General features: G+C 48.1%; 1 protein-coding gene across 3 annotated transcripts in view; it reads left to right on the top strand.

The window, feature by feature from the left end:
* Window positions 1–24,028, top strand: part of TAF1 (TATA-box binding protein associated factor 1) — a 75,030-nt gene that overhangs the window by 44,264 nt on the left and 6,738 nt on the right. For all 3 annotated transcript variants that reach the window (XM_044305518.1, XM_044305517.1, XM_044305516.1), the window contains exons 28-39: window positions 341–439; window positions 8,130–8,307; window positions 8,403–8,470; window positions 9,820–9,942; window positions 13,015–13,107; window positions 13,588–13,672; window positions 14,816–14,883; window positions 14,964–15,080; window positions 16,289–16,411; window positions 16,950–17,060; window positions 18,574–18,721; window positions 18,896–19,070. In XM_044305518.1, coding sequence (XP_044161453.1) covers window positions 341–439; window positions 8,130–8,307; window positions 8,403–8,470; window positions 9,820–9,942; window positions 13,015–13,107; window positions 13,588–13,672; window positions 14,816–14,883; window positions 14,964–15,080; window positions 16,289–16,411; window positions 16,950–17,060; window positions 18,574–18,721; window positions 18,896–19,070 — 1,388 coding nt within the window. The remainder of the gene's footprint in view (window positions 1–340; window positions 440–8,129; window positions 8,308–8,402; window positions 8,471–9,819; window positions 9,943–13,014; window positions 13,108–13,587; window positions 13,673–14,815; window positions 14,884–14,963; window positions 15,081–16,288; window positions 16,412–16,949; window positions 17,061–18,573; window positions 18,722–18,895; window positions 19,071–24,028) is intronic.

Genomic DNA, 24,028 nt, shown 5'->3' with positions numbered 1-24,028 from the left:
TTGTGAGCCGGATCCGTCTACAAATGCTGTCAGTTTGCATGCTGCTTGCCGGATCCATCTACCGCAAGTGTGAAAGTACTGTACCCTTGATGTGGGCGTCAGCCCTACAACTTACTGGTTATAAGCTGATATGCATCCTCAAGTAACATGGGAATTCCAGTAGTGATACATACAAAGTGCCTTGTAAATAGCAGTTATGTGATATTTTAAGCACCAAATAATGGGAACATATACACATGATCCTGTCAAGTCCAGCAGGAGGATTTCTGCTTTCAAATTTCATAATTTTCCTAATTTTCATAACTAAGCTTCATTTGTGTTCCTTTTCATGTCCTTTCAGAGACCCCACAAGTCAATACATCGTAGAAGAACTGATCCCATGGTCACGTTATCTTCAGTCCTTGAGTCCATCATCAATGACATGAGAGACATGTCCAATGTAAGTTTCTTTTTTTTTTTTTATCGGATAATATTTTATTGAGTTATGAAAAATAAACCATGACATATCACGAGTTTTTGTGTCAATTGCTTCGTCCAGTACAATACAATGATATTGTTTACAAAACTCAAAGCGACTAACATCCCCCGGGTTGAGACATTTGTTATAAAATGTAAACATTTGTCATGTATCTGGGGACAAAGTTCCAACCATGAGACATACAATACAGAGTATGGAAAAGTATAGGCAGTGGCAGACTAATATACCATTTACTGGAGATAATGACGGGTAAAAAACAGATAAGTACCCCCAAACAAGTATCCCCACTAGAGTCACCCCATAATAATTCTGAGCCCACTATGAAGGGACAACCATGGGCTTCAAACTCCCGACTTGTCTATCAAGGGCCCCAAATGTTTTCAGACTTAGACAGTTACGCTTCATATATATCCCCCTGTGTAGCCTGATAACCACATTCATCCTTGCAGTAAATTCAGAGATGCTCGGCGGAAGCGTCTGCATCCACTTAGTTTTATGTGCCTGATGCAGCTAGAGTTTTATGTGCCTGATGCAAAAGTCTATTCATTCCAACCGTGATAAATGATTGCAAATTATCTGATTCAAAAATCCCAAGGAGACACATTTTGGGATCCAGCGCATAGCTGGCACTATAAATTTTATTTATCAGATTATTAACACCCGTCCAATATCTCCGTAAGGCCCTGCAACTCCACAGCATATGGAATATACCAGCCTTGTTAGGGGTCCCAAAAGTCAGATCTCCCACATTCCAATGTTCATGACCTTTAAGCTAAGGGCTCCAGGATAAGCCAGCATTGCATGCCTTATGCAGAAAAAAATCACAACATTACAGCACCCGCAACATCAATGTTTCTCTATAGGAAGGAAAGTTGCCCGCAACCTTATTAAAATAAATAATTTAAATCCGATTTTTATGCAATGGTCACAAGGTTCCTCGCAACATGTTTACCTTTTATTCCATAGGGAAACATTTGACGTTGTTGTTAAAGGCTACACCTTTTGGAGGCAGTTTTTTATGATTTGCTTTTAACCTATTTTTGGCTAAAAGTCATATTTTCAATTGGCCTTTTATTAAAAATATCGAGCCATTCTTTCACAAATGGTTAGGCTGAGTTCACATCATCGTTCAGCCTTTCTGTTCTCCTGCTCCGTTATAGAATCAGAAGAACGCGAAGGATGGATTTGGCACATAACTGAGCCGAACGGAGCCCATGGACCCCATAGACTAAATTGGGGTCCGTTAGGTTTCCGCTCAGAGGAAGATTTTTGAAGCGCAAACCAAAGTCCTGTGTGCACAACCTTTTGTCTGCGCATCAAAAATCCTCCTCTGAGCAGAAACCTAATGGACTCCATAGGCTCCGTTTGGTTCAGTTATGTGCCAAATCCATCCTTTCCGTTCTTCTGCTTCTATAACGGTGCAGGAGAATGGAAAGGCTGAACACTGATGTGAACTCAGCCTTAACAGTTTTTTCTAACTGTGTAACTGGTACTTTCAATGTCATCTAATAACCCTTATCTCTAAACTACTGAGAGGTCATAAACACCTTTCTCGCTCGTATCATTGGGGGGACACAGGACCGTTGGTATAACTTCTGCTGCCACTAGGAGGCGACACTAGGCTGAAAAGTGTTAGCTCTTCCTCTTCTGGCTATACCCCCTCCAGCCAGGAGAGAGCATATCAGTTTTTAGCTTAGTGTCGTAGGAGGCAGACCTCTTCCTTTTTGTTATTTTTTGTTTTATCTTTTTCCCTTTTTAGGTAGGGGAAACAGATGTGCCTAGCCCCTCTGTCTACCGCGGGAGCTAGACCGGTGTCTGATTCCCTCACCGCTCAACCTCCCCCAAGAAGCAAAAGTGGACCAGGGCAGCCCAGCTCCCCTGCTTCCCGCCATCCAAAGGGTCACCTGGATCCGGCGAGGGCTCCCCCCCACCCGCCTCCCATAGTGATGTAAAGGGAAGGGGCTAAGCTTCCCGCCGTGGTTCAGAGGACCCAGCAGGACCGCAGCTATCCGCGTGGACTCTGCTTCAGACAGCAGCACGATTCTTTCGGGACCACAGGGCCTGGGGTCCCCTGCATGCTGGTAGGACGGTTTCTTCCCTTTCCAGCCTTGAGAACAGTAGTGGGCAGCCATGTCCGAACCCACTAGTGACCCCCGCATTCCAACAGCCGCCACTTATTATGCATGTGTGAAATGCAAAATTAAGTTCCCTCGCGACCAACCGGACTTTGTCTGCTCCGCATGCTGTGAGCCCACGCAGGTTCTGCCCCCCCAGCCCATGCATCCACATGACCGCCCTGACCGGGTGGAACCGGACTCGGCCCGGGCCTTATCTCAGGCAGTGGAGGACCTCTCTAAGATATCCCAATCCACCCTCACTCTCATGGGTCGATTGGTTGTTAAATCTCCACCTGCGCAGTCCGTGCCTTAGGGGCAGAACTTCGCACAAACGGCCCAGAGCAGGTCGTTATTCCTCCTCTGACACCTCAGTATCCCCCCCCCCCCCCCATGGGTAACGCTCGGACGCATCCTCCCTCCCAGGGGAAGTTCTGTCAGATGGGGAAATTGATGACTCAGACTCGAATATGGATCCGGAACAATCTTCCAAGGTTGCTTCCATGGTGGACAGCTTAGTTTCTGCTGTCCGTGACACCTTCCAGGTGCAGGATGAGTCCCCCTCCACAAGTCACCAGGGAGTGTCTTTTCTCCGAGTCAGGCAAACTCCTAAAGCCTTCCCCTTACATAACGACTTTTCGGTTGTCATTGCCAAGGCGTGGGACCATCCAGATCGTTGCTTTAGCACGTCAAAGCGACTTGATCTGCTTTATCCCTTTCCGGTGGATTGGGTGGCTAAGTGGTCCTCTCCTCCCAAGGTGAACCCTCCGGTAGCATGCCTCGCCAAAAACACTGCCATTCCAATGGCTCAGCCCTTCAGGATCCTGTGGATCGCCGCATGGAGTCTTCGGCGAAGTCCATTTTTGCGGCAAGTGACTCAGCGCTTCAGCCCATTTTTGCCTCCACTTGGGTGGCTAAGGCGGTCTCTGGTTAAACCAGGACTTGGTGGCGGACTCCTCATCAAAGCGTTCCCTTACCAGCCTTCTGTTTGCCGGCTCCCAGTTGTTCGGAGCCCGGCTTGATGAAATTTATCTCTGAGGCTATGGGCGGTAAAATGCCCAGGCTCAGTCTTTTCGTCGTTTCTCTGGCACGCGTCCGGCAGCCTCCCCTCCCAGATCCTCCATGCAGGACCAGTGGAAGAAGCCATTCTTCAGGCCTCAACCAGCCTGGCACCCGTGGGCACAGCCTGCCCATCCCTTATCCGGCAAGCAGTCCTCCGCATGAAGATGTGGGGGGTCGCCTACTCCTTTTTCAGGAAGTGTGGCGTTCCCACATCTCCGACGTGTGGGCACTCAAAATCGTAACCTCGGGTTACAAGATCGAGTTTGCGTCCCCTCCTCTGCAACGTTTCTTTAACTCTTAACCACCCAGGGATCCAGGTCAGGCTGTCGCCTTTTTTCAGGCAATTCAATCCCTCCTTGCACAGGGGGGTGATCTCCCCGGTTCCTCGGACGGAGCAGTTCTCAGGGTTTTATTCAAACCTGTTTGTTGTCCCCAAGAAAGAAGGGTCAGTTCGCCCGATTCTGGACCTCAAGTTATTGAACAGTTTTCTCTGGGTTCAACACTTCAGAATGGAACCCCTTTGCTGTGGGATTGCTTCACTAGACCGAGGCGAAATTCTCTCTTCTATAGACATTCGGGACGCGTACTTGCACGTCCCTTTTGCCCCACAGGTCTTTGCAAAAGTACTCGCTCCTCTCCTGGCACTTCTTCGTACCAGGGGCATCCCCCTGATTCCCTATCTGGACGACATTCTGGTCAAAGCGGCGACCTTCAGTCAGAACGAGGACAGTCTGCGTATCACTGGATACCCTGGCGCGGTTTGGGTGGTTGGTGAACTTCCAGAAATCTTCCCTGCGTCCTACCAGACGGATCACTTTTCTAGGCATGATCCTCGATACTGCCGCGGCATTTATGGGCCTCCCTCTGGTCAAGCGGATGGCCCTTCGTCAGTCAATCCGCCTTCTCCTCCGGCGCAGGTACCCTTCAATTCGGTTTTGCATGAAGGTATTGGGTGCAATGTTCTCTTCTTTCGAGGGCGGTTTCGTTGCACAATTTCACACTCGTTCACTTCAGCAGACAATCTTGTCGTCGTGGGACAAGTCACCGGATTCCCTGGACCGTCACATCGTCCTGCCCCCAGGGATGCGTTCAGCACTCAGGTGGTGGCTTTCGACCCCAACCTTGGAGTCGGGGAAATCTTTTCTCCTGATCTCATGGATAGTCATCACCACCGATGCCAGTCTCCAAGGTTGGGGCAGAGTCTTCCCGCCCCAGACAGTTCAAGTTGTATGCTCTCAGTCGGAGTCCAAACTGCCCATCAACATACTGGAACTCCGGGCCATTCATCTGTACCTTCTACATTGGGCCCCTCTCCTGAAGGGCCGGCCAATCCGGATACAGTCAGACAACGCCACGGCTGTGGCTTATATCAATCATCAAGGAGGAACCCGCAGTTAAGCAGTGATGGTGGAGTCAGCCAAGATCCTGCGGTGTGTGTAGACTCATGTGCCAGCTCTTTCGGCAGTCTACATTCCGGGAGTGGAGAACTGGACGGCGGATTTCCTCAGTTGAACGACGGTGGACCCGGGGGAGTGGTCTCTGCACCCGGAGGTGTTCCAAGCGATCTGTCTCCGGTGAGGCCAACCAGAGGTGGACCTGATGGCATCCAGACTCGACAACAAGCTCCCCACCTTCTTCTCTCGAACAAGAGATAACAGGGCACGCGCAGTTGATGCGCTGGTGGCACCTTGGGACGGGTTCTCCCTGGTGTTCGTGTTTCCGCCTCTCCCTCTCCTGCCCCGAGTTTTACGCAGAATCAAGATGGAGGGCATCCAAACAATCCTCATCGCTCCGGATTGGCCTTGTCGCACTTGGAAGTCCTCTTTGCGTTTCTGTGAGGAATGTAGCCTCCCCCCTCTACCCTTCTCTCTTCCCGTCATCCTTTCATTTCTGCAATCGGATCTGGAATTGGGCCTTGCCCTGAGTTCCTTGAAGGGGCAGGTGTTGAAGCTGTCAATTTTTTTCCAGCGTCCTCTGACACACTTTGCCTTGGGACTTGAATCTGGTTCTGGGTTCCCCACAAACTGCTCAATTTGAGCATTTTAGACACAGTTCCCATACGTATTCTCTCCTGAAAGGTTGCTTTCCTGGTGGCTATCACTTCCATCAGGTGAGTTTTGGAGTTGGCAGCGCTTTCATGTCAGGAATCCTTCCTTATTTTGCACCAAGACAAGGCAGTGCTCCGACCTATACCTTCTTTTCAGCTGAAGGTAGCCTCTGCCTTCCATGTCAACGAAGACATCGTTCTGTCCCTCTCCTTCGCATCCTAGGGATCGGGCTCTCCATCAGCTGGACGTGGTTAGAGCTCTCAGGATTTACTTATCTGTCTCGAACTTTCCGCCGTTCACCAAGTTTTACGAGGTGCATACTTTTGCATCAGCGGACACTGCGCTGGGCCGCAAGGTCTTGCAGGCAGCGGTGTCTTGAGCTTCCGTGAGGCAGTTTTGATGGGGGTGTATTTCCTCCCCGCCCCGTGGACTGCTTTGGAACGTCCCATGGTCCTGTGTCCCCCAATGATACGAACGAGAAATCGAGATTTTTGTTAACTCACCCGTAAAATCTCTTTCTTGCATAGTTCATTGGGGGACACCGCTCCCACCAATTGTTTTCCATTATGACTGCTGGTGGTTTGTTTGCCAGTGGGGTCCTCAGTTTGGTTCGGCCCTTCCGGCATTAATTGTGTTCTGTTTTTTTTTATGTATGTTGTTTTTTTTTCTCCTACTCCTACTGCTTGGGCACAAACTGATATGCTCTCTCGTGGCTGGAAGGGGTATAGCCCGCAGAGGAGGAGCTAACACTTTTTTTTAGCCTGGTGTCGCCTCCTAGTGTTAGCAGCAGCTATACCCATGGTCCTGTGTCCCCCATTGAACTCAGCGAGAAAGAGATTTTACAGATGAGTTGACAAAAATCTTGTTATTTGAGCCACATTCTTATCAGTTAAAGGGGTTATCCAGGAATATAGAAAATGAAAGTACTTAAACATTACTTTATTGCACATACATTCCCAAATACCTTTCATTAGTTAAAATGGTTCGTTTTGTCTGGGGAGCAATCATTAGGAATAAAATGGCCGTCATCCTATTAGTACACACAGAACCTGTCCTAATCATATAGGAGGACAAGTTACTTCAGAACACTGAGCGAAAGAGCTGCCTCATCCTCCTCCTTTGCTCTGCTTGTCAGGAATTATGATCCTGAATACAGTTTAAGGGCTCTTTCACACCTGCGTTCTTGTCTTCCGGCATAGAGTTCCGTCGTCAGGGCTCTATGCCGGAAGAATCCTGATCAGTTTTATCCTAATGCATTCTGAATGGAGTGAAATCCGTTCAGGATGCATCAGGATGTCTTCAGTTCCGGAACGGAACGTTTTTTGGCCGGAGAAAATACCGCAGCATGCTGCGCTTTTTTCTCCAGCCAAAAATCCTGAAGACTTGCCGCAAGGCCGGATCCGGAATTAATGCCCATTGAAAGGCATTGATCTAGATCCGGCCTTAAGCTAAACGTCATTTCGGCGCATTGCCGGATCCGACGTTTAGCTTTTTAGAGTGGTTACCATGGCTGCCGGGACGCTAAAGTCCTGGCAGCCATGGTAAAGTGTAGCGGGGAGCGGGGGAGCAGCATACTTACCATCCGCGCGGCTCCCGGGGCGCTCCAGAGTGACGTCAGGGCGCCCCACGCACATGGATGACGTGCTCGCATGGCACGTCGTCCATGCGCATGGGGCGCTCTGACGTCATTCTGGAGCGCCCCGGGAGCCGCACGGACTGTAAGTATACCGCTCCCCCGCTCCTACTATGGCAACCATGCCATAGTAACACTGAAAGCATTTTGAAGACGGATCTGTCTTCAAATGCTTTCAGTACACTTGAGTTTTTCCGGATCCGGCGTGTAATTCCGGCAAGTGGAGTACACGCCGGATCCGGACAACGCAAGTGTGAAAGAGGCCTAATATGTTCTTCCCTGTAGGAATGGAGTTCATGAAGTACAGAGGGGGCTGACAGGACAGACTGTGGGTAATGTGGGCAACATCCCACCTTCCTGTCTGTACTTCATGTCTCCTGAACTACATTCCTACAGGGATTCAGCTGAAGACCTTATCAGTTGTATTCAGGATCGTAATCCCTGACGAGTAGAGCAGAAAGGAGGACGAGGCAGCTCTTTAGTTCAGTGTTGTGAAGTAACTTGTCCTGCTGTGTGATGAGGACAGGGTTTTTCTCTGCACAGAAAAAAGGATTACATATTGTTAATAAAGATAAATTGAAAAAAAATGTTTAGCTCAAAATGAGTACAATTCAACAATAATTTAAAAAAATGCCCCCAAAGGTGTACATAGCCTTTAACTTGCAAAAATGCTGTGATTTTACCATGACTTTTAGATGACTAGATATCCAAAGATTATCGTGCAGTGAAGAACATTATCATCCTGTACTTTTGAGTGTTCTGCTAAACTTTTACACTTTGTTTTTCTTTTGAAGACCTACCCTTTCCACAGCCCTGTTAATGCTAAAGTAGTGAAGGATTACTACAAGATTGTGACAAATCCTATGGATTTACAAACCTTAAGAGAAAATGTACGCAAGAGAATGTACCCATCCCGTGAGGAGTTCCGGGAACAGGTGGAGCTAATTGTTAAAAACAGCATCCTTTATAACGGTGAGGAAATTAATATATTGTCCGTGGGGGGTTAACTCTTTATTAGGAACCTGTTTTTTTTATATATATATATGTATAATTTCTTCAAACATTAGGACCAAAACACACATTGACTCAAATTTGCCAAGAAATGCTGAACTTGTGTGATGAAAAGCTGAAAGAGGTAAGCCACTCGCATCCTGATAACACGCTGATACAGAGATGACATGAAAAGATAACTGTATGATAAGGCCGCATTCACACTACTGTAAGTGCTTTGTGGTCCACAAACTGCGGATCTGCAATACTTATTTACCCACTTTGTGCATGACACATCACGGTGTGGACCCATTGACTTCAGTGGGTCCATGGTTTGCATGTTGCGGCAAGGTGTAGGACATATCATATCTTTTGCGGCATGGCCGTACAGATGCGTAAACGCACCAAGCCCTTCCATGTGCGCCCGCTCTGTAAAAGATAGGACATGTCCCATTGAAGTCAATGGGTTTGCACCGTGATGCGGCATTCACGTGGCCAATAAACGTGTTTTACTCAGCAATGTGGGCACATAGAAGATGGGACCAACACAGATGCTTCCAGCCGCCAATACCGTATGTAATAGGTCAGCCAGTTTCATAGATACAAATCTGCTGACAGATGTCCTTTAAGGCTTCGTGCACATCACCGTTCAGCCTTTCCGTTCTCCTGCTCCGTTTAGGACCAGTAGAACGGAAAGGACGGAAAAGGCACATAACTGACGCCAAACTGAGACAAACTGAGCCCTTAGGACCCCATAGACCAGTGATGGCTAACCTTGGCACTCCAGCTGTGGTGAAACTACGACTCCCAGCATGCTCCATTTATTTCTATAGAGTTCTGAGAGCAGCCAAGCAAGCAGGGCATCTTGGGAGTTGTAGTTTTACAACAGCTGGAGTGCCAAGGTTAGTCATCACTGCCATAGACTATAATGGGGTCCGTTATGTTTCCGCTCAGAAGATGATTTTTAAGCGGAGACAAAAGTTGTGCATGCAGGATTTTTGTCTCCGCTTAAAAAATCATCTTCTGAGCGGAAACCTAACGGACCCCATTATAGTCTATGGGGTCCTAAGGGCTCAGTTTGTCTCAGTTTGGCATCAGTTATGTGCCTTTTCCGTCCTTTCCGTTCTCCTGCTCCTAAACTGAGCAGGAGAACAGAAAGGCTGAACGGTGATGTGAACGAAGCCTAAGCCATGCGTTCTGTAGAAAAACACACAATAATAATGACATTTAAAGGGGTCACCTCACTTCAGCAAATAGCAGTTATGTAGAGGACGTTAATACAAGCCACTTACTAATGTATTGTTATTATCCATTTTGCTTCCTTTTCTGGCTGGATTCATTTTTCCATCACATTATACACTGCTCGTTTCCATGGTTAAGTCACCATGCAAGTCCTAAGTGTGGCCGATTAAATGTCATTTACCGGTTGGATGTTCTGAAACAAACCTCACTTTCTAGGGTTGTAAGAAGTTTCCTGTGCACTTTTATTTACAGAAAGAAGACAAGCTAGCAAGACTGGAGAAAGCGATTAACCCATTGCTGGATGACGATGACCAAGTCGCCTTCTCCTTTATCTTGGATAACATTGTAACTCAGAAGATGATGGCAGTGCCAGATGTATGTTGGGTTTTTAGTTTTCTCTTAAATGCTGTGATACACAGGTGCACCTCCTTATTGTATTGTTCCAGTAGTAGTCACTTTTCCTGGATATAGCAGAGTATTGAATATACAGTTTTATACGTGGATAGAAATGGATTTCATATGTTTTTCTTTACCATGGTAAGTGTGAATATTAGTGAAAGGGGTGAAGCTCCTCTAGATAATACTCCTTTAGGATCTGCCTATTTTGGGCCTTTAAGACAAAACTTATTTTCTCACTCGTATCATTGGGGGACACAGGACCGTGGGTATAGCTGCTTGCTGCCACTAGGAGGCGACACTGGGCTAGAAAGTTATAGCTCCTCCCCTGCCAGCTATACCCTCCCCAGCCAGGAGAGAGCATATCAGTTTTTAGCTTAGTGTCATAGGAGGCAGACCTCCCTGCATATTGCAGGGTGGCTTTTTATAAAAAATTTCTTTATTTTTTCCCTTTTTCTTTCTCCTTACGATGGGAAACAGAGACGCCTGCCTCTGGGTTTTCCCGCGGTGTATAGTCTGTGTCGGATTCCCTCACCGATTATCCTCCCACTGTGGACCAGGGCAGCCTCGCTCCCCTGCTTCCCCCCAGCCGAAGGGTCACCCATGTCTCCAAGCCCTCTGTTCCAGCTTCCTGCCACCTAGGTGCCAGTGGCTGAAGGGGTGACCCTGCTGGTTCTGCCAGACGCAAGAGGACGTGGACAGCATCTAATGGCTGAGTATACCTCCCCCCCCGAAAAAGCTCCTCACCTTATCTCGCACAAGAAATCCCAAGGCATGCGCCGCAGACGCTCTGATAGCGCCATGGGACGGGTTCTCTCTAGTGTATGTGTTCCAGCCTCTCCGTCTCCTGCCGTGTGTTCTATGCAGGATCAAGACTGAGGGCATCCAGGCAATCCTCATCTCCCCGGACTGGCCGCATCGGGCGTGGTACTCCGACGTTGTCCTCCTCCTAGGAGACGCACTGTGGCCCCTTCCACTCAGGGCCGATCTGCTCTCTCAGGGACCTTCATCAGCATTTGGAGTCTCTACGTTTGACGGCGTGGCTGTTGAAACCGCCATTTTAAAACAGCGAGGTTTCCCCTGATAGGGTTATTCACACTATTTACTACAGGACTTGGAGGTCCTATCTGGGCTTCTGTGAGAAATGTAATCTCCCTCCACTACGATTCTCTCTTTCCACTATTCTCTCTTTTCTGCAATCTGGCTTAGCATTGGGACTTGCCCTTAGCTCCTTAAAGTTCCAAGTGTTGGCGCTGTCTGTTTTGCTTCAGCATCCTCTCGCTTTGAAAGGCCCTGTTAAAACCTTCCTCCAAGGGGTGGCTCATATTCTTCCCTCCTATCCGGCCCCCCTTGCCTTCTTAGGATCTGAACTTTGTGCTGGGTTCACTCCAATCGGCTTCGTTTGACCCTCTATGGACTGTGTCCCTCCGCTATCTTTCTTGGAAGGTTGCATTCCTGGTGGCTACCACATCCATCAGGCGTGTCTCAGAGTTGGCAGCGCTTTCCTGTAGGGAACCTTTTTTTAATCCTTCACCAGGATAAGGCGGTGCTCTGTCACATTCCTGCCTTTCAACCAAAGGTAGTTTCGGCCTCCCTTCCTTTTGCCCAGCTCCCTCGCATCCTAGGAAGCATTCTCTTCACAAGCTTGACGTGGTTCGAGCTCTGAGAATCTATCTGTCAATCTCTAGCTCTTTCCGCTGCACGGATGCGTTATTCGTGTTTCCGGACAGTCCTCGTAAGGGATGCGCCGCTTCTAAGGTGACAATTGCCAGGTGGATACGCTTGGCCATTACTGAGGCATACCGTTCCCGGGGCAGGACTCCGCCCCCTGGATTCACGGCCCACTCAAACAGAGTGGTTGGCGCTTCCTGGGCCCGCTTCCATCATGCATCAGCTGTCCAGTTGTGTAAGGCGGCTACATGGTCTTCCTTACACACGTTCACAAAATTTTACCAGGTGCACTCCCTGGTGTCGGCAGATGCTGCCCTGGGAGGAAAGTATTGAGTCTCCTGAGCATCCGCAAGGGCAGTTTTTCCATGGGCGAGTATAGTTTTTTCCTCCCCGTGGACTGCTTTGGGACGTCCCACAGTCCTGTGTCCCCCAATGATACGAGCGAGAAAAGGATATTTTTGTGGACTGTAAAATCTCTTTCTCGCTGAGTTCATTGGGTGACACAGCGCCCACCCATTATTTTTTCCATTGTTGCCGCACATGGCGGCGGTTGGTTATCGGTTGGGGTTCAGTTTTTGTTCGTACCTACTGACGTAGGCGGTGTTCTGACTGTGTTGTCAGTTCTTTTCTGCTACTCCTACTGCTTGGGCACAAACTGATAGCTCCTCCCCTGCCAACTATACCCCCTCCAGCCCGGAGAGAGCATATCACTTTCTAGCCTAGTGTCGCCTCCTAGTGGCAGCAAGCAGCTAAACCCATGGTCCTGTGTCCCCCAATGAACTCAGTGAGAGAGATTTTACAGGCGAGTCCACAAAAATCTCGTTTTTGGTGTTCATATATCTTGTTGATAAGCTTTAATTAACTCTCCTGGGAGGGCAGCATTTCTGCCTTTTTAATTATCTTTTTATTTATTTATTTTTTTATACATTTTATGCCATTTACGTTAAATTAATTTTGCAGGTCAGTACAAATATGATGATACCAAACATATAGAATAGTGTAAATACCTTTGCACAAAAAAAAAAAAAAATTAAAAACAAAACCTGCTAAACCCATTTGATGTCTCTATTGACTGTAGCATCTAACGGGTTAAACTACAAGGATTGGCATTATCTCCAATCCCAGACATAACAGAAACCTGTCTGTCAGTCACTGGCAGGCTCCTGCTGTGATTTTGCAGGCACAGTTTCGGTGCCTGTGGCTTCACCATGACATAAGTGTTCATTAGAGTGCACAAACTGCCTCAGCACCTTCGAGTCCAGTTAAGGGGCTTGAAGGGGTCAATGACGCACAATAGAGTAGATGAATTTGAATTCAATACTCTGCTATAAACTCTTACTGTCTGAATGACTCTGAATACCTTTCTGCTTATTTCCACAGTCATGGCCTTTCCATCATCCAGTCAATAAAAAGTTTGTTCCTGATTATTATAAGGTCATCGCCCACCCAATGGATTTGGAGACCATTCGCCAGGTTAGTGATTGATTTTCTAGCCAAAATATCAGCATTTTCATTTCATTCCCCATTCCAAGAAGGGGAGGAGAATAGATGCCATCAATGCACACGGGTACTACAAGAAAGACATTTTGAAGGGGTGGATGGAAAATCTAATATATTTGTATCTCCCATCTGTCTTTCTAGAGTAGGCATGCTCAACCTGCAGCCCTTCAGCTGTTGTAAAACTACAACTTCCACAATGCCCTGCTGTAGGCTGTTCAGGCATGCTGGGAGTTGTAGTTTTGCAACAGCTGGAAGGCCGCAGGTTGAGCATGCCTGTTCTAGAGCCTGTAGCTATTGTATCACTTTGCACAAGGTTCTACGAAATAAATACCTTGACCTGTGACCCGTTTCTCATCTCAAAAAAAAAAAAAAGAAAACTAAATTAGAGGACAGCCCATTGCCATGGTACAAATTGATTACTTTCTAGTGAATTATGTTCTTTCTTGTTTCCAGAACATTTCCAAACACAAATATCAAAATCGAGAAGTCTTCTTGGCTGATGTTAATCTAATCTCTGCAAACAGTTTTAAATACAATGGTAAGTTTTTGGTGAGTCTTAACCTAGGCCAGGGGTCGCCAACCTTACAGACACACAAAAAAACAACATATGACTTCCAGGATCAACAGGCTATACAATTACAGACGGTCATTGTATTTTTCGCCCTACAAGATGCACCTAGGTTTTAAGAGAAAAAAAATAAGAGAAAAAACAAAGATTTTTTTTTTTTTTATCTTATCTGAGGTCTGATGATAAAAATATTTTTTTCTTTTTTTTTTCCATTAGCAGAGAAAAAAGAAAACAAATATTTTTCATCAGACCTCAGATCAGACTCCTAAATCAGATCCCCAATCCTCATCTGACCTAAAATAAGATCCATAAACCCAATCAGACCCCCAATACTCGGATCAGACAACACAAATCAGACTCCCAGTGTCAGACCCTAAGTGCTCAGATATCCCCCCCACCTCCTCAGATCTGACCCCCCCCCCTCTCCATGCTCAGACCTTACCCCTATGGTTCAGATCAGGACCCCCCATGCTTAGATCAGGACCCCCATGCTTAGATCAGGACTCCCCATGCTTAGATCAGGACCCCCCATGCTTAGATCAGGACTCCCCATGCTCAGGTCTATAATTTAAAAAAATCTCTTCCCTCTCCTGATCAGGCACTGGGCTCCTGCTCGGGCACCTGCTACTCTGCAGGTCTCACACGCTCTCCACTGTGACCTGATGAGCACAACGTCAGGTCATAGTCCATGTCTCCACGTACTACGTTCTCACACTGTGTATCAGGACATAGTGGAGAGTGAGCTGGAGCTGCAAAGTAGTAACCGTGCCCGATCAGGAAAAGAGATCTGAGCATGGGGTGGAGAGTGAGCCGCCTGACTGCTTCCCGGCTCCACCGCTAGAGCCGCACTTAAAGAAGCAAAGAGCCGCATGTGGCTCAAGAGCCACAGGTTGGCCACCCCCTGACCTAGGCTGTGTGAGTTGGCCATATGATGGTGTGAGATTATGAAGAAAGGCTTTCCTTCAATTTCTTAAACTTGTGCTATAATATAAACCCTTTTCTGGAACAAATGATGGTTAATTTGCTGGGCTGAGTAGAATTGTTGCATTGATGCATTACCTCATTGTGAATATAGTTACATAAGACCATATATTTCATTTATTTTCTTCACAGGGTCGGACAGCCAGTATAGTAAGACGGCACAGGAAATTGTCAATGTTTGTAGCCAGACTCTGGCCGAGGTAAGCACAGTTTGGGTGCTTGTTTAGTACACAGTATGTTTTTAGATTAATTTATGGTCTTTCTTCCCTATCTGAACCAGTATGATGAGCATTTGACACAACTGGAAAAAGACATTTGCACAGCTAAAGAGGCAGCCCTTGATGATGCTGATCTAGAAAGCCTGGATCCAATGACTCCTGGACCTTATACTCCTCAGGTTAGTACACACTTAGGTCTCTCTCTAAGGTAGGTATAGAAAGCAGAATTACTTCAGTATTATCTTCTTGTCATATCTTAAAACGTACCTAACCTTTCAGCAGACTCTTAATCAGTAGTAGTCTGTGTATGTGAGGACTAACACTTTTACTGGCCATTATATCACTTGTAGCTGCCATTTTAAGCAGTTTTCCCCTGCACATGCTGAACATCTAGTTTGCAGATCTCTCAGACATGGTTGATGGAGACTTGCTGCCATCCACTGCACACAGAGTGGAGTACAAGCGGCTTCCTAAGCTTCTCTTACTCACTCAGATGTATGCCCCAGGTTCATGAAAGACATTGCAGAGAGGAACTGACCTGTATTAGTTGTGAATTTAGTATTTGTGCTGAGATATACATCTCCTGTGCTGTCTTTGCGCCCCCTCCCACTCGTGCTGTTGCTCACTCTGCCCCCTCTCCTCTCCATAGATTTGTATTGACATACAGTGTAATATGATTAAAGCAATTTTAAAAGTGAAAAGCAGTTAGCATTGGGGGGGGTTAAACAGCTGAAAACGTTAGAACTATTTTTACTGATGCATTACTATTGATTTATGTAAAGTTGTGTGAAAGTACAGTTACTCTTTAACTCTACCAATAATATGCAGCCGCATGGCTAACCTTACCACCAAACAATTTGCAATTGTCTCTTAATACATAGAATTAAGCGTGGATATGGGACAGACCTATTGTATGTGATGACCACACAGAATGCCTTGTGTATGTCTACAGTTAGGTGCAGAACTATTTGGACAGTGACGCAATCTTCATCTTGTAATAACAATTATGGAACATCTTCACATATAACTCTATGTTATGCCATGCCTCTGGTATTCCTGGTAGAAGTTTATGAACGGATTGCCAGCAGTATGAAATATTGGTCCCAGTTGTTGGTCTTTCCCTACATAGTCCACCACTGGCAGCACTGATTGGATAGTGTCAGACTGTGAAGGGACACCCCCCAACTGGTAACACCCTGATGGACCTTTATTGCAGACTGCTGGCAATTTGTTCATAAACTAGTACGACTAATAGAGGAAGAGCACAACTTGATGATCCCAAATGTTTATTCCTTCAGGGAATTCAAGTCGTTACTAAACTCCTCTTTAACCAGGCTTGCTTGACTTTTGGTGGAATGACACAATACATTTATCTGTTGAATTGCAGCCTCCTGACTACTATGACACAAACACGTCCCTGAGCATGTCCCAGGAAGCTACTTTCTACCAAGATGAAAGCAATATGTCAGCCACGGAAGCAGCTACAGCTTCATTGTCGAAGAGAAGCTTGGTAATGTATACTCTGTATATGTTGGATGTTTCTACACAAACACCAGGGATCACGTTTTATCAGTTTCTTGATTTTGTTCTTAAAGTAGCACTGTAGTTTCAACATGTGGTTCAAAAAAGTTATTGCTTGAGGTGAATGTAATGGTAATCTATGGCTTGCCTTCGCCTATGCAGATAGGGCATGCTGCCCGCAGAGGGCCACAGCCCCTTGGTTCTGATGATCAGTATGTGACACAACTCATGGAACTACCAAAGGTTTTCTTGGTCTGGGTTTTCCAGTAAAGAACATTTAACACCTAAATGACCTCCTGGGTCCCTGCGATCCAGAGAATGGGGGTCGTTGTGAACAGAGCTTGGCTACTTCTGTCAGCCTCATAGAAGTGCATGGAGCAGTGGTCATGCTCCATTCACACACAGGATTCGAAAAGGTTAACCACCTATTCTGTGGATAGATGATACATGTTTTGATGGGTAAACCTCATTTAGGGATTTTATTGCCACTGATATTTCTTTTTTTTTTTTTTTTTTGTCATCTGCAGATGAGACTTGGAAGAAATCGTCTAGGGGAAGATGATTCAGATATTGACATTGAAGGATATGAAGATGATGATGACGATGATGATGATGGGAAGCCTAAGACTCCAGCCCCTGTAAGTATTGCCTTAGACCATCAGAATCTGACCAACAGGAATCCGACACCCTGTAGTCCCACCGATCAGCTGTTCTCTAGCAGTACATCAACTATACAGCTCCGTCCATTGTATACTTGACAGAACTGGTTACTGCACCACTGTTCCCATTTAAAGAGCCTCTGTCAGCATGGTCAACCATGTGACCCTGGGTTCACACCTGAGCGTTTTGAAAGGAGCGCTCTGAATGCGCGATTGTACCGGCGTTTACAATCACGCATACAGAGACAAGCGAACGCCCATTGTCGCGCGTTCCCGAAAGTCCATGTACGGGAACGCGCGACAAAACGCCCCAAAGAAGCTCAAGAACTTTTTGGAGCGTAGGGCTTTTTTCAGCACGTTCAAACGCGCTGTAAAACGCTCAAGTGTGAACCAGGGCCATAGGGAAGCATTGGTTTTCATGTGTTGAGCGTTTTACAGTGCATTTGAATGCGCTGTAAAACGCTCAGGTGTGAACCCAGCGTGATGCCATGTATGCTGTCTGTTAGGGTTAATCACGCTGATTAAAACAATATATTTATTTTATCTGTACGTTGAATTACTGTAGATATATCTATCTGTGTTTTATTTATATGCAAATAATCAAGTTTAAGCACCAGAGGGCCTTGGAGCACTGCTTTTGTAAAGCTCCCCTTTGTATGCAGCAGAGGAGCCAGTTGAACATACAGACAAATGAAAGGTATTGTTTTAATCATCATGATCAACCCACTGATGCTGCCACCCTGCCTTTTTTTTTTTTTTTTTTTTTTTTTTTAAATAAATAAATATCGCTCCTGTGCCCCCCCTGCAGTTTTCCTGCTCAGTATGTTAATACTGAGCATCAGTACAGGGAGAAGGAGACGCCAGGGTTTCTCAATGGGCGTCTCCTTCTCCCTGGTTGTGCCGCGATCCAATCACAGCGGAGAGCATAACAGCCAGGGAGGAGGAGATGCCAGGGTTTCTAAATGGGCGTCTCCTTTTCCCTGGCTGTTATGCTCTCCGCTGTGATTGGATCGCGGCACAACCAGGGAGAAGGAGACGCCCATTGAGAAACCCTGGCGTCTCCTTCTCCCTGTACCAATGCTCAGTATTAACATACTGAGCGGAAAAACTGCAGGGGGCACAGCGGGCGTAGGAGCGATATTTGAAAAAAAAACAGGCAGGGTGGCAGCATCAGCGTGGGTACACCACAATATTTAAACTATAAAAGAAATAAATTTTAAAAAAAGGAACGGTCCTCTTTAATAGTGTTGATCATGCTGATAGATGCTGCACTAGCTCTTTCCATTACACAATGTGCAGTCCCAACTTCCAGTGCCAGAGCTACTGCAGAGTGTCAAACCCCTGCCAATTAGGTATTACTAGCCTATCCTGAGGATAGGTTATCAATAGCAAAGTACCCAAAAACCCTTTTAAAGTTATTTCGACCAGTTTGCAAACATAAGACTACATTTATATTTTTAACTTTTTTTTGTTATCCTATAAAATGTTTTAGGAAGTTGAAGATGTTGATGGAGATTTGGCTGAGGAAGATGAGAACACAGTACAGCAGCCTCAGGCCAGTGTATTATATGAAGATTTATTGATGTCAGATGGTGAAGATGATGATGGAAGTGACGAGGAAGGAGATAATCCCTTCTCATGTAAGTACACGGTATTTACATCCTGTGCTATAATCTGCAGGTTTGTGCAGGTATTACATCTCATCATTAAGAATTATCAGGTTTTATTTTGTGATGGTCACAGGGCTCATACTTTAGGAAATCAACTGTGACCGAATATTATCTTAACATTTGTGCATATGTTTTTTTATGCAGCCATCCAGCTTAGTGAGAGTGGCAGTGACTCGGACATTGAGTCAGGAGGAATCCGGCCCAAGCAACCCCACATGATGCAAGAAAATACCAGACTGGGGATGGAAAATGAAGAAAGCATGCTGTCATATGGGGAAGGAATGGAGACCTCACAAGGGATGGAAGACAGCAATATGAGGTAAGTCATGTACATAAGATGCAAAGGACATAGCATGAAATATTATGTATTTTACGTCCACATTACAAAAAGCTATGTAAGAACCCTACAATCATCAGGTTTTTCCCCTATAAGATGATGTTTGTCTCAGTGTTATGTAAAGGTGTGTAATACCATTTGGGCCTGAAGGGGCTTTCTTATCACAGAAAGTAATGGCATATCGATTGCATTTGCTATTATTCTGACTGCTGACGAGAGAGCTACGGCACTGCTGCTGAGAATTACAACACAGCCCCAGCCAAGTCAATCCACTATATTAACCCCTTTAGGACACAGCCTTAGTTCACCTTAAGGACCAGGCCATTTTTTGCAAATCTGACCAGTGTCACTTTAAGTGCTGATAACTTTAAAACGCTTTGACTTATCCAGGCCATTCTGAGATTGTTTTTTTCGTCACATATTGTACTTAATGCCACTGGTAAAATTAAGTTTAAAAAAAAAAATCATTTGTATTTATAAAAAAAATACCAAATTTAGCAAATATTTGTAAAAAATTGCAAATTTCTAAGTTTCAATTTCTCTACTTCTATAATACATAGCAATACCTCCAAAAATAGTTATTACTTTACATTCCCCATATGTCTACTTCATGTTTGGATCCTTTTGGGAATGATATTTAGTATTTTGGGGATGTTACAAGGCTTAGAAGCAAATCTTTAAATTTTTCAGAAATTTTCAAAAACCCAATTTTCTCGCCCAGTTTCCTTGGGGGACACAGAAGACCTTGGGTATAGCTCATCTCCATAGAGATGAGTGAAGACTGTTTAGCCCCTCCTCCACAGCTATACCCTCAGCCTGGAGAGAGAGACTGCCAGTTTTTGCTTAGTGTCCAAGGAGGCAAGACACTCCCTGCTCTGCAGGGCTCTTTTCTCCTTGTTTAAATTTTTGATTTTTACTTTTTTCTTTTCTTTTTGTTCCAGAACATCAGGGACAACAGAGACGCACTAGACCTCTCTGTTTCTCCCGGGGTTGAGCTGCGCCAGTGCCGGTCACCGCACTGCTGCCTCCCCCACAGAAGGCAAGGTGGATCAGGGCAGCCTAGCTCCCCTACATCCCGCCAGTGCAAGGGTCGCCCGCACGCCAAGTCCCTCTTCCAGCGTCCTGCCACTACGGTGCCAGTAGCTGAGGGGGCGACCCTGCTGGAATGGACCGAGGGTGAAGACGGCTGTGGTAAGAGAGTGGCTTCTCCAGCCCTACGTCCCCCACCCCCCACCCAATGGTCTCCTGCGTGCCTGACCCCCCATACTGGGCCTCTGGCCCCTTCCCCTGCTGGACCTAGGCTGGCCCCTGGGGTGCCGCAGTGCGGCAATCTGCTCCCTGCCTCCCCCCCCCCCCCCCCTTTTTTCCTGGCCTTCATAGGACATGCAGCTAGTGGCTGTCGGCCGTCGCCTGCCTTCTCCTCACGGGCATCCCGTCTCTGGGTCCCCCCCCCATCTCGCCTGATCACATTGGGCCTTACCGGAGTGTGCAGGACGCTGCAGTGGAGTAAGGCCTCGCCTCCGGCCAGCACTAATATTCCGGTGCGGCCGGGCGCCGCAAAAATTAGGGCTCCGCGGCTCCCGCGGCCAGCAAGCCGCCATTCCGGCCCCTGTCTCGTCCGGCGGCGGGGTGGGCTCCCGCGGCCGGCAAACGCCATTCCGGGTCCCCTGTCTCTTCCGGCCGGCCGGGTGGGCTCCCGCGGCCGGCAAACCGCCATTCCGGGTCCCTGTCTCTTCCGGCCGGCGGGGTGGGCTCCCGCGGCCGGCATTGGGCTTGACTATGCCCCAGCAGGTGCCGGTCGGCGGGGCTCCGCAAATTTGGTCCCATGCTTCGCGGCCTGCTGGGCCGCAATTCCGACCGGCCCGCGGGGTGGGCTCCCGCGGCCGGTTTGAAGCGGCAGGACGCTGCAGCATTCCGCCTCAGGTCCCGGCGGTATAATGGGCCGGGCGCCGAAATTTAGCCCCCGGCTTCGCGGCCTACTAGGCCGCAATATTCCGGTCTCTGGTGGAGGGGGCGGGAACTTCTCCAGGCGCGAATTTTTCCCGCCTGGAGGTTCCTCCGCCCCCAGGGGATCGCACGCCGCCCTCCAGGCCGGATTCCTGTTAACCCTTTGGGTACAGGCCGGCCCCCAAAAAATGGGTCTGTTTAGTTGGCCCCCTTTTCTCCTGTCTCTCAGGTGCCCCTATATGGTGGCTCCCCTTTAGCCTCAGAGGCTGTGTTTCAATAAATAAAAAAAAAAAAAAAAAAAAAAAAAAAATGTTAATAATAATAGATCATGATTTCTATTAGACTGCGCAGACGCTGCAGCCTCATCAGTAATGCTGCATGTCTGCATGACCTTTCCACAGGCGGCATGGTGTTGCGCTCCCAGCCTGCGTCGCTGCTAGGGCATTTCCCCTTTTAGGCGGTTTTCTTGCCTCTTCCAGGATACGGCGCTGGCCAAGTGCGTTCGGCCCTTCTGTAGGCAGCATTCATCGTCTCTCCAGTTATGGTGCCTGCCATGTGCATCCCCCCCCCCTCCTAGGCGGGCTACTGCACTCTTCCTGGCTGGCCATGTGCATGACCCCCTTCTTAGGCGGAATACTGCACCTTCACCGGATACGGTGCTGGCCATGTGCACGACCCCCTTCCATAAGCGGAACGCTGCACTCTCTGGTTTTGCTGCCGGCCATGTGCGTGACCCCCTTCCGTGGGCGGAACGCAGCACTCACTGGATTCGCTGCCGGCCGTGTGCGTGAGCCGGCCATGTGCGTGACCCCCTTCCTGGGCGGAACGCAGCACTCTCACTGGATCTGTTGCCGATCATGTGCATGACCCCCTTTTTTAGGCGGAATACTGCACTCTCAACGGATACGGTACTGGCTATGTGCACGACCCCCTTCCATAGGCGGAATGCTGCACTCTCACTGATGTGCTATGATGTACTTATGTACTATGTTATTATGCTGCACTCTCACTGGTTTCGCTGCCGGCCATTTCTTAGGCGGTATGCTGCACTCTCATTGGATTCCCTGCCGGCCTTGGGTATGCCTCCTTCCCTCAGGCAGCTTACATACATCCCTCTGTCTGTGGTTGTTTCCTCGCAGGTACGTCGCTGGCCATGTGCGTGTGCCCAATACATGGAAGGGTGCTTGCACTCTCGCTGGATCCGCTGTCGGCCATATGCATGACCCCTCTTCCGTGGGCGGTGTACGCACTCTTGCTGGATTCGCTGCCAGCCAGGGGCTTGCCTTCCTTCCTCAGGCGACATGCACGCATTCTTAGTGACTGTGTTTGTCTCTCGCCAGTACGTTGCTGGCCATGTGTATGACTCCCATGCATGGCGGTGTGCTCGCACTCTCCCTGGATGAGATGCTGGCCATGTGCTTTACCCCCCTTTTTTCTGGGCGGCATGCTACACTCTCACCGGATACATTGCTGGCCATGAGAATGGCCCTCTAACAGGGGTGGAACGCTTGCACTTCCATTGGATTCGGTGCTGGCCTTGTGCGTGACCACCTCTCATTTCAAGGGCAGAATTTGGCACGCTCATGAGATTCACGGCTGTCGTTATATGGCTGTGCTGGACTTGTACATGTCCCCCTTCGTTGGCAGAGTAGTTGCACTCTCGCTGAGTTCAGTGTTGGGTGTATTGTGGCACACTCACTTAATGCTAGGATACCCTGTGCATGTTCCCCTTTCGCTAGGTGGACCTCCTGCGTTCCTGCTGGTTTATAGGGTATGTCCTGCTTCTCTGAAGTAGGTACGGCCTTAGGCATCACTTCCTTTTGGGACGGGCCTTTGCACTCTTGCCGACTGCTGTTGGCCAGGTACAATTCCCCCCTTTCGGGGTGGACTGGTTGCGTTCCATCGCATGCTATACTAGGTTTGTGCATAACTCCCTTTCAGGTTGCACTTTGCAATTCCGTACATGCTGTGGCACTCTGGGGCGAGCCCCCCTTTTTCTAGGTGGGTTGGCCTTCTCGCTGCTTATGGGGCTGCTCGTACGTATGCCTCACCTGCTTCCTGCGGCATACCTTTGTTTCTTGGGATGCGATGCTTGCCGCAAGCCTTGCACTCGTCCCTAAGGAGTTCATTCTGTCCTCCTGACCGAACAGGTTCTATTGCTCTCTGCTGCACCGAGCTGGGTGGTGCTCATTCATTTCGTTGGCTTTTCATTCCAGGGAGTGTTCGTGGGTCCTAGATGCATGCCCATTCGTCCTTCTGCGGCATTGCTTCCCAGCGCTGGTGGTCACATGGTCGAGAGTGCTGTTGTCTGCAGCGCCTCTCGAATTCTTCGTTGGCTCTGGCAGGACTGCGGTTCCCTTGCCTGCTGCAATTTCCTCCTCTTCGGATGCAGTGTGGTATGAGTCCTTCCTCTTGGCGCCTCTACGCTTCTGTCTGATCTGCTACCAGGTTCGGGCTGCTCTTCTCGGGAAGGTCACCCGACTTCTCTTGGGTGCTCGATTACCCGGGTCCGGAGGACCTCCGCCTTGGGTTCTTCAAGGTATTCGCCTTCTGCGAGGCGGTAGACCGGGCGTCTCACAGTATAGCGGGTTCTGCTTTTGAGCTGTCCTATGGCTTCCCTGTTGCCCACTCCTCCTCCTTTCGGTTGGAGGGTGTTGTGCCGGCCTCTGTCTCGACTGCCTTATCTCGCCGGCCTTGTTTGGCTCCCGCTCGGTACAGATCGCTCCAATGTGGCTTCCCGCCAGACTTCAGAGGCTGTTCTTCGCTGTCCTCCCTTCTGGGGAGAGCATGGTTGTTCATGTGGATGGTTCCGGTGTTCCTTTTGGCCTCGTACTGTCTCCCTTGTTCACACTGGCTGTATTAGCTGTGTGCCTATTTACAGAGTCTACCGCGTTCTGTCCTCCCGCTGAGTGCAGATTGCGTGGCCCATTCTAAGACGATGGTCCTGCTGTAGACTTACCTTCTTGATAACTTGGGGGGACTACCTTTTCGGT

This window comes from Bufo gargarizans, chromosome 9 (assembly GCF_014858855.1).
Source record: "Bufo gargarizans isolate SCDJY-AF-19 chromosome 9, ASM1485885v1, whole genome shotgun sequence".
Classification (NCBI taxonomy): domain Eukaryota; kingdom Metazoa; phylum Chordata; class Amphibia; order Anura; family Bufonidae; genus Bufo; species Bufo gargarizans.
This window is presented reverse-complemented; position numbering and strand designations above follow the sequence as displayed.